Genomic DNA, 15,003 nt, shown 5'->3' with positions numbered 1-15,003 from the left:
CCCCGCCTCACGTCCGGACGTTGCGTAAGGTCCTGGAAGGAGCCCAGCAGACGCCGACGTCACAGGAGCGCGACGGAAGGTCCTCAACCCTGACGATCCACTGCGGAGCCGCGGCCTACGGAAGAGGATCATCGCAAGGTAGGCCACGGTCCACTAGGGGGGAGGAAGATGTCGGATACGGAGGAGAGCTTCACTGCCTCAACCCCCGCCAGCGCTACCGCTGCTGCAGTTATGCCCTTCACCATGCCCTATATCCCGGGAGCAGCTTGGCTACCCCAGTACTCAGGGGAGTCACATACCCTGCATGACTTTAGAGAAAATCTGGATAGCCTCTTCCAGGTGTACCCCCTCACAGAAGAGCAAAAAGTGAGCATCCTGGTGGCCCACTAACCGGGGCAGCCAAAAGGGAAGTAAAATCCTGGCCACCTGGGAGGAAGACTGTCGCAGGGATACTAACCCGGCTGAAGGACACCTTTGATACCCGCACCTCAGCCGAGATTAAGCTTAGATTCTACGGGTGCAAGCAGCGAGCGCATGAGAGTATAAGGGACTATGCACTAAACCTACAAGAGGCCCTGAGGGCCATTAAGCAGACCGACCCTGATGGAGTGGGAAACGAGGACAGGCTGTTGACCGAACAGTTTATAGAGGGACTATATTGTAATACCCACCGAACCCAGTTGCGGGCAATGGCCTTGCAGGATCCCCATCTGGGATTTGCACAGTTCAAGGACAGAGCCATCCGGGTGCTCCGAGAACCGGCACCAGGTGGCGTTGTGACCCACAGGCGCCCCACTACCACTTACCACCAGGAGGCGGCGCTCTTGTCGGCAGGGCCTGTGGGAGCTGATGCGCAGGCTTTGGACAATGACCCGGCTCCAGACCTACACCATCAGGTCCAAGAGCTAGCTAAGAGCGTTGCTGCGCTAACCCGAACTGTGCAGTCTTTACAGGTTTCCACTCCAGGGAAGATCCAGCTGGCATCCGGACCGGAGGACATCCCGTGGCGTCGACCAAGAAGGACCCCACCGGCCAGAGGAAGACCCAGTGACCGATACAGCGAGGACGGACGACCCATCTGCCGCCGCTGCAATCAACCCGGACATATGGCAAGGTACTGTTCTTTAAACGGGCACAACCTGGGGTAGAGGGCCAACCCCCAGGAAAAAGATCACCAGGCCCATCGAACTGGCGCGACAGATATGTGGGAGGACGTCCAGTCTTGCCTGTGGTACTGGATGGCATTCCCATGAGTGCCCTACTGGACACCGGGTCACAGGTCACCACCATCCCGTACGTGCTCTTTAAGCAATACTGGAATGACTCGGATATTACCCGCTACCCTGACGACGACTTGAGTATCATCGCCAGCAATGGCCAGCCCGTGCCACAGATCGGATTTAAAGAAGTGACCATCAAAATCGGTAGAGTCGAACTGGCAGCACAGGGACTGATCATTGTAGATATTGACAAACATGAGAGTCACCCAAAAATAACTCTAGGAACTAATGTAATTGAAAATTGTCTTGCAGAGGTGATTTTCCTTCTACAGCAGGTTGCCAAGAACGCCAGTTCCGGCGAGCAGCGGGTGCTCCAGAAAGAGATCCGGGCACTGATGCGACGGCAACAGGTGGAACTCTCCGGCGGTGAGATTGGTAGCGTAAGAATGTGTGACCCTTTTCCTATTGCCATGCCCCCAAAAAGTGAAATGATGATTTGGTGCCGGGCAGCTATTGGTCTGAGAGGTAGAGATTACCAGGCAATGGTAGAACCAGTTTACTCAGACAGTAGGCCCACCATCTTGACAGCACGGGGGGTGGTTAATGTAAGCCATGGGAGGGTGCCCGTTCGCATAATCAATATCGGGAAGAGGGAAGTGTACCTGCCCCGGTATGCCACGCTAGCCAAATTATATACCATTAACCAAAATGCTATACAATCTGTGGAACCCTTGCCTCCATCTCACCCGGAGGAAGGTAACGGCTCTAAGAAAACAAAGGAGGACTGGTGTCAGCAACTACATTTGGGTACTGACTCCACTCCCTCACATCAGAAACAGGGAGTCTATCGGGTGGTTCAAGAGTACGAGTGTTTAGTAAACACCCGTTAGACTTCGGGCGAGTCAAGGGGGTAGAACACCACATCCCCACGGGAGACCATCCTCCCATAAAAGAGAGGTATCGACCCGTACCCCCTGCACACTACCAACACGCCAAGGGGATGCTTAGAGACATGAAGGAGGCTGGGGTGATCAGGGATAGCTGTAGCCCCTGGGCAGCTCCACTAGTTTTAGTCAGAAAAAAAGACAACACCATGAGGATGTGTGTAGATTACCGGAAAATCAACCGTATCACACACAAGGATGCGTACCCCTTACCAAGGATAGAGGAGTCATTGGCTGCTTTAAGATCTGCTAACTTCTTCTCTACCTTGGATCTCACTAGCGGGTACTGGCAGGTTCCTGTAGCAGAGGCGGACCGGGAGAAGACCGCATTCACCACCCCGATGGGACTTAGCGAGTTCACCTGCATGCCGTTCGGACTCTGCAACGCACCAGGAACCTTCCAACGACTAATGGAGTGTTGTCTGGGCCACAGAAACTTCGAGACGGTCCTGTTGTACCTGAACGATGTCATCGTATATTCCAAGACGTATGAGGACCACCTGAAACACCTGGCGGAAGTGTTCGAAGCTCTGGCAAGTTACGGCCTAAAGGTGAAACCCTCCAAGTGTCACCTCCTGAAACCAAAGGTGCAGTACCTGGGACACGTGGTGAGCGCTGACGGAGTGGCTCCCGACCCTGATAAGATCACCGCAATTAAGGAATGGCCAAGCCCCTCCAGCGTAAAAGAAGTGCAGCAGTTCCTCGGGTTGGTAGGCTACTACCGAAGGTTTATTCCCGGTTTCACCAAAAAGGCAGCACCTATGCAGGACCTCCTGATAGGCCAGTCCCGGAAGGCCAAGAACCAGAAGCCGCCCTTCAAATGGGAGGAGCTGGAAGAAGAGTCCTTCCGCCAGCTGAAGATGGCCCTCACGGGGGACGAAATCCTGGCGTACCCGGATTATAGCCAGCCCTTTATCCTCTACACCGACGCCAGTAACATCGGGCTAGGAGCCGTACTGTCCCAGATCCAGCAGGGGAAGGAACGAGTAATCGCCTACGCCAGCCGAAAACTGCGACCCACCGAAAGGAACCCCGAGAATTACAGCTCATTTAAGTTAGAGTTCCTGGCCGTAGTATGGGCAGTCACCGAGCGCTTTAAGCATTACCTCGCTTCTTCCCGGTTCACCGTGTACACGGATAACAACCCGTTGACACACCTGGACACGGCAAGACTCGGTGCCCTGGAGCAGAGGTGGATGGCCCGTCTGTCCAACTACGAGTTCACAATCAAATACCGGGCAGGACGCTCCAATACCAACGCGGACGCCCTGTCCAGGATGCCCAACCTGCCGGACGGAGGAGAAGATCCGGAGGGACTGGAAGAAGTTGAACTCCCTGCGTTCCACCGTCATGGGACTATCCAGTATTCCCACCGGGTAAGGAGTAAGCAGGCTGCTATGTTGAACCCCTTACCCCACTACAACTGGGCGGAAACGCAAGACAGCGACCCTGCCGTCCGACTGGTGAAGGAGATGCTGACTCGGCCGGAGGCTCGCCTTGAACCAGACGCTCCGGAGGAAGCCAAACAACTATGGGCAGAGAAGAGTCGACTGTTCCTTTACAAAGGGAAGTTGTGCCGCAGAATGGTTAACTCCCGGACGCATGAATTACTCTGGCAAGTAGTGGTGCCACGAAGAGACGCAGCCATGGTGATGGAGGCATACCACGACGGAGCTGGACACTTCGGGTGGAAGAAGCTGGAGTTCCTGCTGCGCGAGCGGTTCCACTGGGTAGGCATGAGGGGAACCATCGAGAAGTGGTGCAGAGACTGTGGCCCGTGCAACCTGAGAAGGAAGGACCGTGCCAGCCAGAAGACTCCCCTGCAGTCCATCGTCACCCGGCAACCGTTGGAACTGGTAGCCTTGGATCATGTAAAACTGACCCCAAGCAGAAGTGGCTACGTCTACGCGTTAACCATCGTGGATCATTACTCCCGGTTTCTGGTTGTCGTCCCCGTCAAGGACTTAACGGCTCAAACAGCAGCTAGAGCCTTCCAGCAGCACTTTTGCCGTCCACACGGGTACCCGGACCAAGTGCTGACGGACCAGGGACCTGCCTTTGAAGCAGAGGTCTTCCAGGAATTCTGCAATCTGTATGGCTGCCGGAAGATAAGGACGACACCCTACCATCCGCAAACTAATGGACTTTGTGAGAAAATGAACCAGGTGGTAATGGATCTTCTAAAAACGTTGCCCCTGGAAGAACGTAGTCTGTGGCCTGAGAAGTTGCCCGATCTGGTGGACCTATACAACCACATCCCGGTAGGTTCCACCAACTGTACCCCGGCTTACCTAATGAGGGCAAGACCTGGTAAGTTACCTGTTGACCTGGAAATGGGAGTCCTGACACCCGAGGACACTTCACCAGAAGCAGACTGGGACACAGAGAGGCAGCAGCAGTACCGGAGAGTACAGGAGAGCGTGGAGCGAAGTCTCTGTCAGGCTAGGGAAAGACAAGAGAAAACTTACAACCAGTATGCTCCCGCTGTTCCCCTGGTACCCGGAGAGCAGGTCTTGAAGAGGAAGAGACGGCTCCACAAGTTGGACGACCAGTGGGAAAAGGACCCGTACACCGTACTGCCCTCAAGCCACGAGAACCCGAAGGTTTGTACCATCAGTAAAGACGGAGGGGAAACCACAGCTATTGTATCCCGGGACCACCTGAAGAAGTGTCCCGAACAACTGAGGAACCCTGAAGAGGAACAAGAAGACCATCGACCCGTAGAGGAAAGGGAAGATATGGTTAGTACTGTGCTCGGGGACTTCCCTCGGTCTTGGACTCAAGTCAATGGTGCAGTTGTGGTACCCGTACTCACCTTCCTCCAACCAGTATCCCAAGCACCTACGGAGCAACAGGTAGAGCTGGAAGAACAGCGGGTCCAGGAGGCAGAAGACTCCACACAAGCAGAACAGGAGGATCAACCCTCTGCTTATAGTGAGCCTGCCGTACCCCTAGTGAGACAAAGACCCGGTAGACAGCTGCCCAGTTTACCCTTGACAGCTCCTACACCCTGTAGTTCAGGGCCAGACAGTCAGCTCCGTAGGTCCACTAGGGCCACTAGAGGCCAGTTACCCGCACGCTGGAGGATTTGAAGTGTATAAATTGTTTTATTTATGTTTATCTGTGTATTGTTGCTTGTGTATAATTTTGTGTTTCCAGTTATTTTTAGGAGTCCTTGGTGGATTTACCGGGAATCCTTGTACATAGTTGGAGCGTAACCCAGGATGGACTAGAGACTGTTAAGGACTCGGGGTAGGACAGACCCCTACCTGGTTACGTCTCCCTGTTTTGGTGAAATGGACACCTTGCTTTCTTCAAAGACTGCACCCGGTTGCGGACACGCCGCAACCATCTTATGTGTTTTTCTTATTGTATTGTTATTGTTATACCTTGTTATGCTTTTCTAAAAAAATATGTTTAGTCCCGGAGTACTAAATTTCACTAGGGGGGAATGTGACACCCCAGGGGTCTGGTTGCCACAGTGATAGAGATATTACGTCTGAGAGCAGGTGGGAGGTCCTTTGGTCAGGGATCCTGTGCATGCCACACCTCCTGCCCAGTCTTGGGAGGGGAAGAACTTCCCCTATATAAACCCGGGGCTGAAGCAGGGTTAGCAGTCAAGGAGAGTAGAGACAAGAAACAGTCACAGGAAGAAACAGCAGAAGCTCAGTGGGAGCAATACTACTACAAGTCAGGGGCTGGCAGCTGCAGAGCTCGCCCTGACTGAGATTTCTTACTGGACCCGGAGTCCGAGGCTGTGGGGACTAACTCCTACCCAGCAGCAGAATCCGTCAGGCAGGGGATTTCAGGTCCTCTGGCCAAGAAGCCCGAAGGCACGGTCACACGCGTGGGACCAGCACCGCCATCGTGGAGCGGAAGCCATTAGAAGGCCCCGAGTCACCGGCCATACGGGTGAGCACCACACGGTACACTCAGGGACGTGGGCTACTTATACCCGCTTCTAGCAAGGTAGCCAGAAGAGTACAGTCAGTTTGGGAGGCCTACAACTCCACCTGGCCAGGGGAGATCCCATCTGCTCAAGGACTGACCAGGCCCCAATCGCTAGCCAGTACTCCGGGAGGGTCTATCATTGTCACCAGTAAAGACCCTGAACTACACAGTACCGTCTCCGAGTGGTTCCTGCTACCCCCATCATCCACATCTGCTGCCCTGAGGCCATACCCCTCCCGTTGGGGGTTATACCATCTACGCTGCACCATCCATCCACCGGCCTCAGCGGACTGTTCTGCAGCGGCAGCTCCATAGCTGCATTCAAGGGGTGGCGTAGTCGTACAACATCTACCGCCGATACATCGCCGCTCAGTTTGACTCCCTGGGCACGGACTGGGTCGCCGCCACGAGACTACAACCCTCAAGAGATCCGGCTCCGGGTAAGCTCCCGCGTGCGCAACGCAGCGCGACACAGGCCCAGGGGCGCGTCACATGCACACACTATATACATATATATGCACACACTATATACATATATATGCACACACTATATACATATACATGCACACACTATATACATATATAATCATACACTATATACATATATATGCACACACTATATACATATAATCATACACTATATACATATATATGCACACACTATATACATATATATGGCCACACAATACACCCCCTCCCCGCCTCTGTCGGTGCCGCCTTCGCGGGCGGGGCGCTGCAGTGACCTGGTGCCCGCAGTCCAGAGGCCGCCGGTGTCCCGAGCAGCTCACAGACATGGCCGCCAAGCGCTTGGTGCTGTTTGACCTGGGCGGGGTGCTGTTCACCCCCGGGCTGCAGGCCGCCTTCCACAGGCTGGAGGAGACGCACCGTCTGCCCGGGTGAGTGACTGCTGCCCGCGCCGCTCCGGGGTCCACGCCTGTCAATCACAGGAGGCGTCACGTGGTGCAGGGCGCCTGTGTGTTTACTGTCCAGCCAGTGACGTCACAGTCTGGTCATGTGACCCGCTCAGGGGGGAAGGAGGTAGCGGGGTCGGGACAGAAGCGTTATATGAGGGGGAAAGAGTAGACGGGGGCTAATGTGAGGGAGGTGAAAAGTGCTGAGTGTAAGGGAGAGGGGGGGGGGCTATACATACAAAGGGGGAATGGGACGAGTGCACGAGGAAGGGGGAGACGGGACGAGTGGACGAGGAGGGGGCAACGGGACGAATGTACGAGGAGGGGGAGACGGGACTAGTGTACGAGGAGGGGGGAGACGGGATGAGTGTACGAGGAGAGGGGACGAGTGTAGGAGGAGGGGGAGACGGGACGAGTGTAGGAGGAGGGGGGAGATGGGACGAGTGTAGGAGGAGGGGGGAGACGGGACGAGTGTAGGAGGAGGGGGGAGACGGGACGAGTGTACGAGGAGGGGGGAGACGGGATGAGTGTACGAGGAGAGGGGACGAGTGTAGGAGGAGGGGGAGACGGGACGAGTGTAGGAGGAGGGGGGAGATGGGACGAGTGTAGGAGGAGGGGGGAGATGGGACGAGTGTAGGAGGAGGGGGGAGATGGGACTAGTGTACGAGGAGGGGGGAGACGGGATGAGTGTACGAGGAGACGGGACGAGTGTAGGAGGAGGGGGAGACGGGACGAGTGTAGGAGGAGGGGGGAGACGGGACGAGTGTAGGAGGAGGGGGGAGACGGGACGAGTGTAGGAGGAGGGGGGAGATGGGACGAGTGTAGGAGGAGGGGGGAGATGGGACGAGTGTAGGAGGAGGGGGGAGACGGGACTAGTGTACGAGGAGGGGGGAGACGGGATGAGTGTACGAGGAGAGGGGACGAGTGTAGGAGGAGGGGGAGACGCGACGAGTGTAGGAGGAGGGGGGAGATGGGACGAGTGTAGGAGGAGGGGGGAGACGGGACGAGTGTAGGAGGAGGGGGGAGACGGGACGAGTGTACGAGGAGGGGGGAAGACGGGACGAGGAGGGGGGGAGACGGGACGAGTGTACGAGGAGGGTGGGAGACGGGACGAGTGTACGAGGAGGGGGGAGACGGGACGAGTGTACGAGGAGAGGGGAGACGGGACGAGTGTACGAGGAGGGGGGGAGACGGGACGAGGGTACGAGGGGGGGAGACGGGACGAGGGTACGAGGAGGGGGGAGACGGGACGAGGGTACGAGGAGGGGGGAGACGGGACGAGGGTACGAGGAGGGGGGAGACGGGACGAGTGTACGAGGAGGGGGGAGACGGGACGAGTGTACGAGGAGGGGGGGAGACGGGACGAGTGTACGAGGAGGGGGGAGACGGGACGAGTGTACGAGGAGGGGGGAGACGGGACGAGTGTACGAGGAGGGGGGAGACGGGGCGAGTGTACGAGGAGAGGGGACGAGTGTACGAGGAGGGGGGAGACAGGACGAGTGTACGAGGAGGGGGGAGACGGGACGAGTGGATGAGGAGGGGGAGACGGGATGAATGTACGAGGAGGGGGGAGACGGGACGAGTGTACGAGGAGGGGGGAGACGGGACGAGTGTACGAGGAGGGGGGCGGGACGAGTGTACGAGGAAATAGGGCGAGTGTATGAGGAGACGGGGCGAGTATACGAGGAGGGGGAGATGGGACGAGTGTACAAGGAGGGGGGAGACGGGGCGAGTATACGAGGAGGGGGAGACGGGACGAGTGTACGAGGAGAGGGGACGAGTATACGAGGAGGGGGAGACGGGACGAATGTACGAGGAGGGGACGAGTGTACGAGGAGGGGGGAGACGGGGCGAGTGTACGAGGAGGGGGGGAGACGGGGCGAGTGTACGAGGAGAGGGGATTAGTATACGAGGAGGGGGAGACGGGACGGGTATACGAAGAGGGAGGAGAGGGGACAAGTATACGAGGAGGGGGAGACTGGACGAATGTACGAGGAGAGGGGACGAGTGTACGAGGAGGGGGAGACGGGGCGAGTTTACGAGGAGGGGGGGAGATGGGGCGAGTGTACGAGGAGAGGGGATTAGTATACAAGGAGGGGGAGACGGGACGGGTGCACGAAGAGGGGGGAGATGGGACTAGTATACGAGGAGGGGGGATGGGACTAGTGTACAAGGAGGGGGGAGACAGGACGGGTGAACGAGGGGGGGGAGACGGGACGGGTGAACGAGGAGAGGGAACGAGGAGGGGGAGACGGGACGAATGTACGAGGAGGGGGGAGACGGGATGAGTGTACGAGGAGGGGGGAGACGGGACGAGTGTACGAGGAGAGGGGACGAGTGTACGAGGAGAGGAGGGGGGAGACGGGACGAGTGTACAAGGAGGGGGGAGACGGGACGAGTGTACGAGGCGGGGGAGACGGGACGAGTGTACGAGGCGGGGGGAGACGGGACGAGTGTACGAGGAGGGGGAAGACGGGACGAGTGTACGAGGAGGGGGAAGACGGGACGAGTGTACGAGGAGGGGGAAGACGGGACGAGTGTACGAGGAGGGGAAAGACGGGACGAGTGTACGAGGAGGGGGAAGACGGGACGAGTGTACGAGGAGGGGGAAGACGGGACGAGTGTACGAGGAGAGGGGACGAGTGTACGAGGAGGGGGAAGACGGGACGAGTGTACGAGGAGGGGGGAGACAGGACGAGTGTACGAGGAGAGGGGACGAGTGTACGAGGAGGGGGGAGACGGGACAAGTGTACGAGGAAGGGGGAGACGGGACGAGTGTACGAGGAGGGGGGAGACGGGACGAGTGTACGAGGAGGGTGGAGACGGGACGAGTGTACGAGGAGGGGGAGACGGGGCGAGTGGAGGGGGAGATGGGACGAGTGTACGTGGAGGGGGAGATGGGACGAGTGTACGTGGAGGGGGGAGACGGGACGAGTGTACGTGGAGGGGGGAGACGGGGCGAGTGTACGAGGAGGGGGGAGACGGGGCGAGTGTACGAGGAGGGGGGAGACGGGGCGAGTGTATGAGGAGACGGGGCGAGTGTGCGAGGAGATGGGACGAGTGTACAAGGAGGGGGGAGACTGGGTGAGTATACGAGGAGGGGGAGATGGGATGAGTGTACAAGGAGGGGGGAGACGGGGCGAGTATACGAGGAGGGGGAGACGGGATGAGTGTACGAGGAGAGGGGACGAGTATACGAGGAGGGGGAGACGGGACGAATGTATGAGGAAAGGGGACGAGTGTACGAGGAGGGGGGAGACTGGGCGAGTGTACGAGGAGGGGGGGAGACGGGGCGAGTATACGAGGAGGGGGAGATGGGACGAGTGTACGAGGAGAGGGGACGAGTGTACGAGGAGGGGGAGACGGGACGAATGTATGAGGAGAGGGGACGGGTATACGAAGAGGGGGGAGATGGGACGAGTATACGAGGAGGGGAGACGGGACGGGTGTATGAGGAGGGGGGAGACGGGATGGGTGAACGAGGGGGGGAGACGGGATGGGTGAACGAGGGGGGGGACGGGATGGGTGAATGAGGGGGGGCAGGACGGGTGAACGAGGGGACGGGACGGGTAAACGAGGGGGGGGACTGGCGGGTGTACGAGGAGGAGGGAGATGGGGCGAGTGTACGAGAAGGGGGGAGATGGGAGGAATATACGAGGAGTGGGGAGATGGGACGGGTGTACAAAGGGGGGAGATGGGGCGAGTATACGAGGAGGGGGGAGACGGGACAGGTGTACGAGGAGGGGGGAGACGTGGCGAGTATACGAGGACGGGTGAGTATACGAGGAGGGGGTAGACGGGACGGGTGTACGAGGGGGTGGGAGGAGATGGGACAGGGCCATGTATACATGGGAGGCGATGGGAATTGTATACAAGAGGTTGGGGAGTGCTGGCTTGTGTGTATATATGGGGCCGAGAGGGAATGGGTTTGTTTCTTCAATCGGGGTCATTGGATCGGGTCACGTATATGAGGGGAGGTGGGTGTCACATTTGACCCCCAAAAAGCCTCTGTGTCTACGGAAATTTCCATGCAAATTGGCCCAGATTCATTGTGACCGGTGTTTTTCTTGCTGGTCTCGATGAGGGGGCAGCCTGGAGTCAGATGATCCCGACTCGTTAAGAGGCGCAAAGCTCTCGAAATTTCGTCCCAAATCTTACTCTTGCCGGGGACTGGAGTAAGATTTGGGGTGTAAGGAATGCCGCCGTTTGTCATGAATGTGATGATTGGTGGGCGCGGGGTCGACACGCCCCTGTTCCTCCCCTACTTCGTCCACTATCGTAACTGTGAAAATAGCATGAGAATGCCAAAGTCTCAAAATATTTGCTTATTCTCGCGTTGATATTGGGGTCTCATGCACATGTGACCTGTGGATCCATGTATTAGGAGTGAATACATAGTAACATAGTAACATAGTTTGTAAAGCCGAATAAAGACTTGCGTCCATCAAGTTCGACCTGTAAGTTCTGTAATTGCTAAAGTTGATCCAGAGGAGGGCAAAAACCCCAAATGACTTAGCCAATCTTCACCTGAGGAAAAATTCCCTCCCGACTCTGAAACCAGCAGTCAGAATAAATCCCTGTATCAACCTACTATTTTATTTTATTTTTAAGTATATGCTGAAATCTGCCTGGTATCTAGAAATGCATCCAGTCCCCGCTTGAACTGGTTTAGTGAATCCGACATTACCGTCTCCTCACTCAGTGAATTCCATATTCTCACTGCTCTTACCGTAAAGAACCCCTTCCTATGCTGGTGCTGAAACCTTTTCTCTTCCAGTCTTAGTGAATGCCCTCTTGTTACCGTAATATCCCTCCTTTTGAACAAATCCCGGGCAAGATCTCTATACTGTCCCCTAACATATTTGTACACATTTATTATGTCCCCCCTCAACCTTCTCTTTTCCAGGCTGAATAGTCCTAGTTTTGCCAACCTCTCTGGGTATTGCAGTCCCTCCATTCCCTTTATTAATTTTGTTGCCCTCCTTTGTACCTTTTCAAGCTCATTTATATCCTTTCTATATATTGGGGCCCATAACTGAGCACAGTATTCCAAGTGTGGTCTGACCAGTGCTTTATACAGTGGAAGAACAATGTTCTCCTCCTTTGCAGCTATACCTCTTCTGATACATCCCATTACCCTGTTTGCCCTTACAGCAGCCGCCTGACTTTGGGCACTCCAATTTAGTTTGCTATCAATCAAGATGCCCAAGTCCTTCTCCATCTCTGAATTCCCCAATGATTTCCCATTCAGTGAGTACTGGTGACTTCCATTTTTCCTTCCCATATGTATGACCTTACATTTCTCCTCGTTAAACCTCATTTGCCATTTAATGCTCCACCTACCCAGCTTATCCAAATCCCTCTGTAGGTCTGCACTGTCCTCTTTTGTATTAATTGTTTTACATAACTTTGTGTCATCTGCAAATATTGATATTTTACTATTTATCCCTTTGACTATGTCGTTAATAAAGATATTAAATAACATTGGGCCTAGTACAGACCCCTGTGGTACCCAACTAGTGACGCTTACCCAATCTGAGTATATTCCATTTATAACCACCCTCTGCCTTCTATCCTTTAGCCAGTTAGCTACCCACTTGCAGACATTTTCCCCCAGCCCCATCATTCTCATTTTGTATACCAACCTATTATGTGGCACGCTATCGAACGCTTTTGAGAAGTCGAGATACACGACATCCACTGGTTCCCCCTGATCTACTCGAGAGCTAACCTCCTCGTAGAAGTCAATCAGGTTTGTTTGGCAGGAGCGATTCCTCATGAATCCATGTTGGTTCGGGATTAAAAGATTATTAGCATCAAGATGCTCCGTAATTGCCTCTTTAATGAAGCTTTCAAAAATTTTGCCCACAACGGACGTCAGACTCACCAGCCGATAGTTTCCGGCGTCACTTTTCGCTCCCTTTTTGAATATTGGCACTACATTCGCCTGTCGCCAATCAAGTGGCACAGACCCAGTCTCAACAGAGTCCTTAAATATAAGATATAACGGTCTGTCTATCACATTACTTAGTTCCCTTAGTACCCGTGGGTGTATGCCATCAGGTCCTGGTGATTTGTTTATTTTAATGTTACTGAGGCGTTTCTGTACCCCAGCTTGGGTTAGATTTGTCATACTTAGTGGAGGATTAAGCTTGTCACTTCTCATTTCTCCTGTTAGTTCTATTTCCTTTGTGAAAGTTGTCGAAAAAAAATTATTTACGGTAATAGATTAGCTTTATCCTCATCTTTCTCTATGATTTTGCCTTCCTCACTTTTTATTGGTCCAATATTATCCGATTTAATCCTTTTACTATTTATATACGTAAAGAACAGTTTGGGATTTGATCTACTTTCCCTAGCAATACGTCTCTCTGTTTCCTCCTTCGCTATTTTTATTTGTTTTTTACAGGTTCTCGTTTTTTCCTTGTAACACATTAGTGCCTCCTTACTGTTTTCCTGTTTTAATCTCTTGAATGCCTCTTTTTTGCTATTTAACGCCCCTTTTACGTTCTTGTTCAACCATATTGGTTTCCTCTTATTTCTGGCCCTTTTATTCCCATACGGTATATACCTCTCGCACTGAGTATTCAGAATTCTTTTGAAGGTTTCCCATTTACTATTCGTATTTCCTTTGATTAAGAACTTTGTCCCAGTCAATAAGTTGAAGGTTTTCTTTCAGCTGATCAAACTTTGCCCTCCTAAAGTTTAATGTTTTTGTTGTTCCCTTATTGATAACCCTACTGAAGGGCATTTTGAAGTCGATAATATTATGGTCGCTATTACCTAGGTGCCCCCCTATCTGTACCTCAGTTATTCTATCAGGCCTATTAGTCAATATTAAGTCCAACACGGCCTTCCCTCTCGTTGGTTCCTGCACTAGTTGGGAGAGATAATTATCCTTAATATTTGTCAAGAACCTTTTTCCTTTCTGAGATCTACAGGTTTCTGTTTCCCAGTCAATATCCGGGTAGTTGAAATCCCCCATTACAATCACTTCATTATGTTTTGCTACTTTGTCTATTTGTCCTAATAGCAGATTCTCATTCTCCTCTGTTATATTGGGTGGCTTATAGCAGACCCCCAGTAATATTTTATTATTATTTTTAGTTCCCTCTATCTCTACCCACATGGACTCGACCCCCTCTTCTCCCTCTCCTATATCTTCCCTTAGTCTGGATTTTAGACATGACTTTATATATAAGCAGACTCCTCCGCCTTTCCACTGTTTCCGGTCCCTTCTAAATAAACTATAATCTAATAAATTTACCGCCCAGTCGTAGCTATCGTCTAGCCAAGTCTCTGTTATACCTACGATGTCATACCTCTCCTCCGATATAAGCGCCTGCAGCTCATCCGCCTTATTGGTCAGGCTTCTTGCATTGGTCAGCATGCAAGATAAAACTTTGGGGTTATTTAGCATCCTATTCTTCTCTAACGATCTAACTGTACTATCCCCACCCCCCTCTCCACCCTCATTATATTCACTTCTCCCCTTCCCCCTTGCTTGCCTCACATCCCACCTATTTCCTTGGTTTCCCCCCCCGTCTCTAGTTTAAAAACTCCTCCAACCTATTAGCCATCTTCTTCCCCAGCACCGCTGCACCCTCCCCATTGAGGTGCAGCCCGTCCCTACGGTAGAGCCTGTAGCCGACCGCGAAGTCGGCCCAGTTCTCCATGAACCCAAACCCTTCTGCCTTGCACCAACTCTTTAGCCACTTATTCACCTCCCTAACTTCCCGTTGGCGCTCCTGTGTGGCTCGCGGGATTGGTAGTATTTCTGAGAAAACTACCTTGGAGGTCCTTGCCCTAAGCTTCCTACCTAGGTCCCTGAAATCATTTTTAAGGACCCTCCATCTACCACTCACTTTGTCATTGGTGCCGATGTGGACCATGACCGCTGGGTCTTCGCCAGCCCCACCCAGTAACCTGTCAACCCGATCCGCGATGTGCCGGACTCGAGCGCCAGGGAGGCTGCAC

At 54.1% G+C, this 15,003-nt stretch overlaps 1 protein-coding gene across 2 annotated transcripts in view; it reads left to right on the top strand.

Moving 5' to 3' along the window:
- The first annotated feature begins 6,825 nt into the window (after positions 1 to 6,825).
- EPHX2 (epoxide hydrolase 2) overlaps positions 6,826 to 15,003 on the top strand; it is a 78,204-nt gene continuing 70,026 nt past the window's right edge. Inside the window, exon 1 of one of the 2 annotated variants that reach the window (XM_073673837.1) lies at positions 6,826 to 7,011. In XM_073673837.1, the coding sequence (XP_073529938.1) occupies positions 6,908 to 7,011 (104 nt within the window). In that variant the 5' untranslated portion in view covers positions 6,826 to 6,907. The remainder of the gene's footprint in view (positions 7,012 to 15,003) is intronic. The other variant, XM_073673838.1, reaches the window with a different exon arrangement.

The sequence above is a fragment of the Phyllobates terribilis genome, unplaced genomic scaffold (genome assembly GCF_046119375.1).
Source record: "Phyllobates terribilis strain yellow unplaced genomic scaffold, ASM4611937v1 Scaffold_3__8_contigs__length_932513732, whole genome shotgun sequence".
NCBI classification, from domain to species: Eukaryota; Metazoa; Chordata; class Amphibia; order Anura; family Dendrobatidae; genus Phyllobates; species Phyllobates terribilis.
The sequence above is the reverse complement of the archived record's forward strand: the minus strand, read 5'-3'. Positions and strand labels throughout refer to the sequence as shown.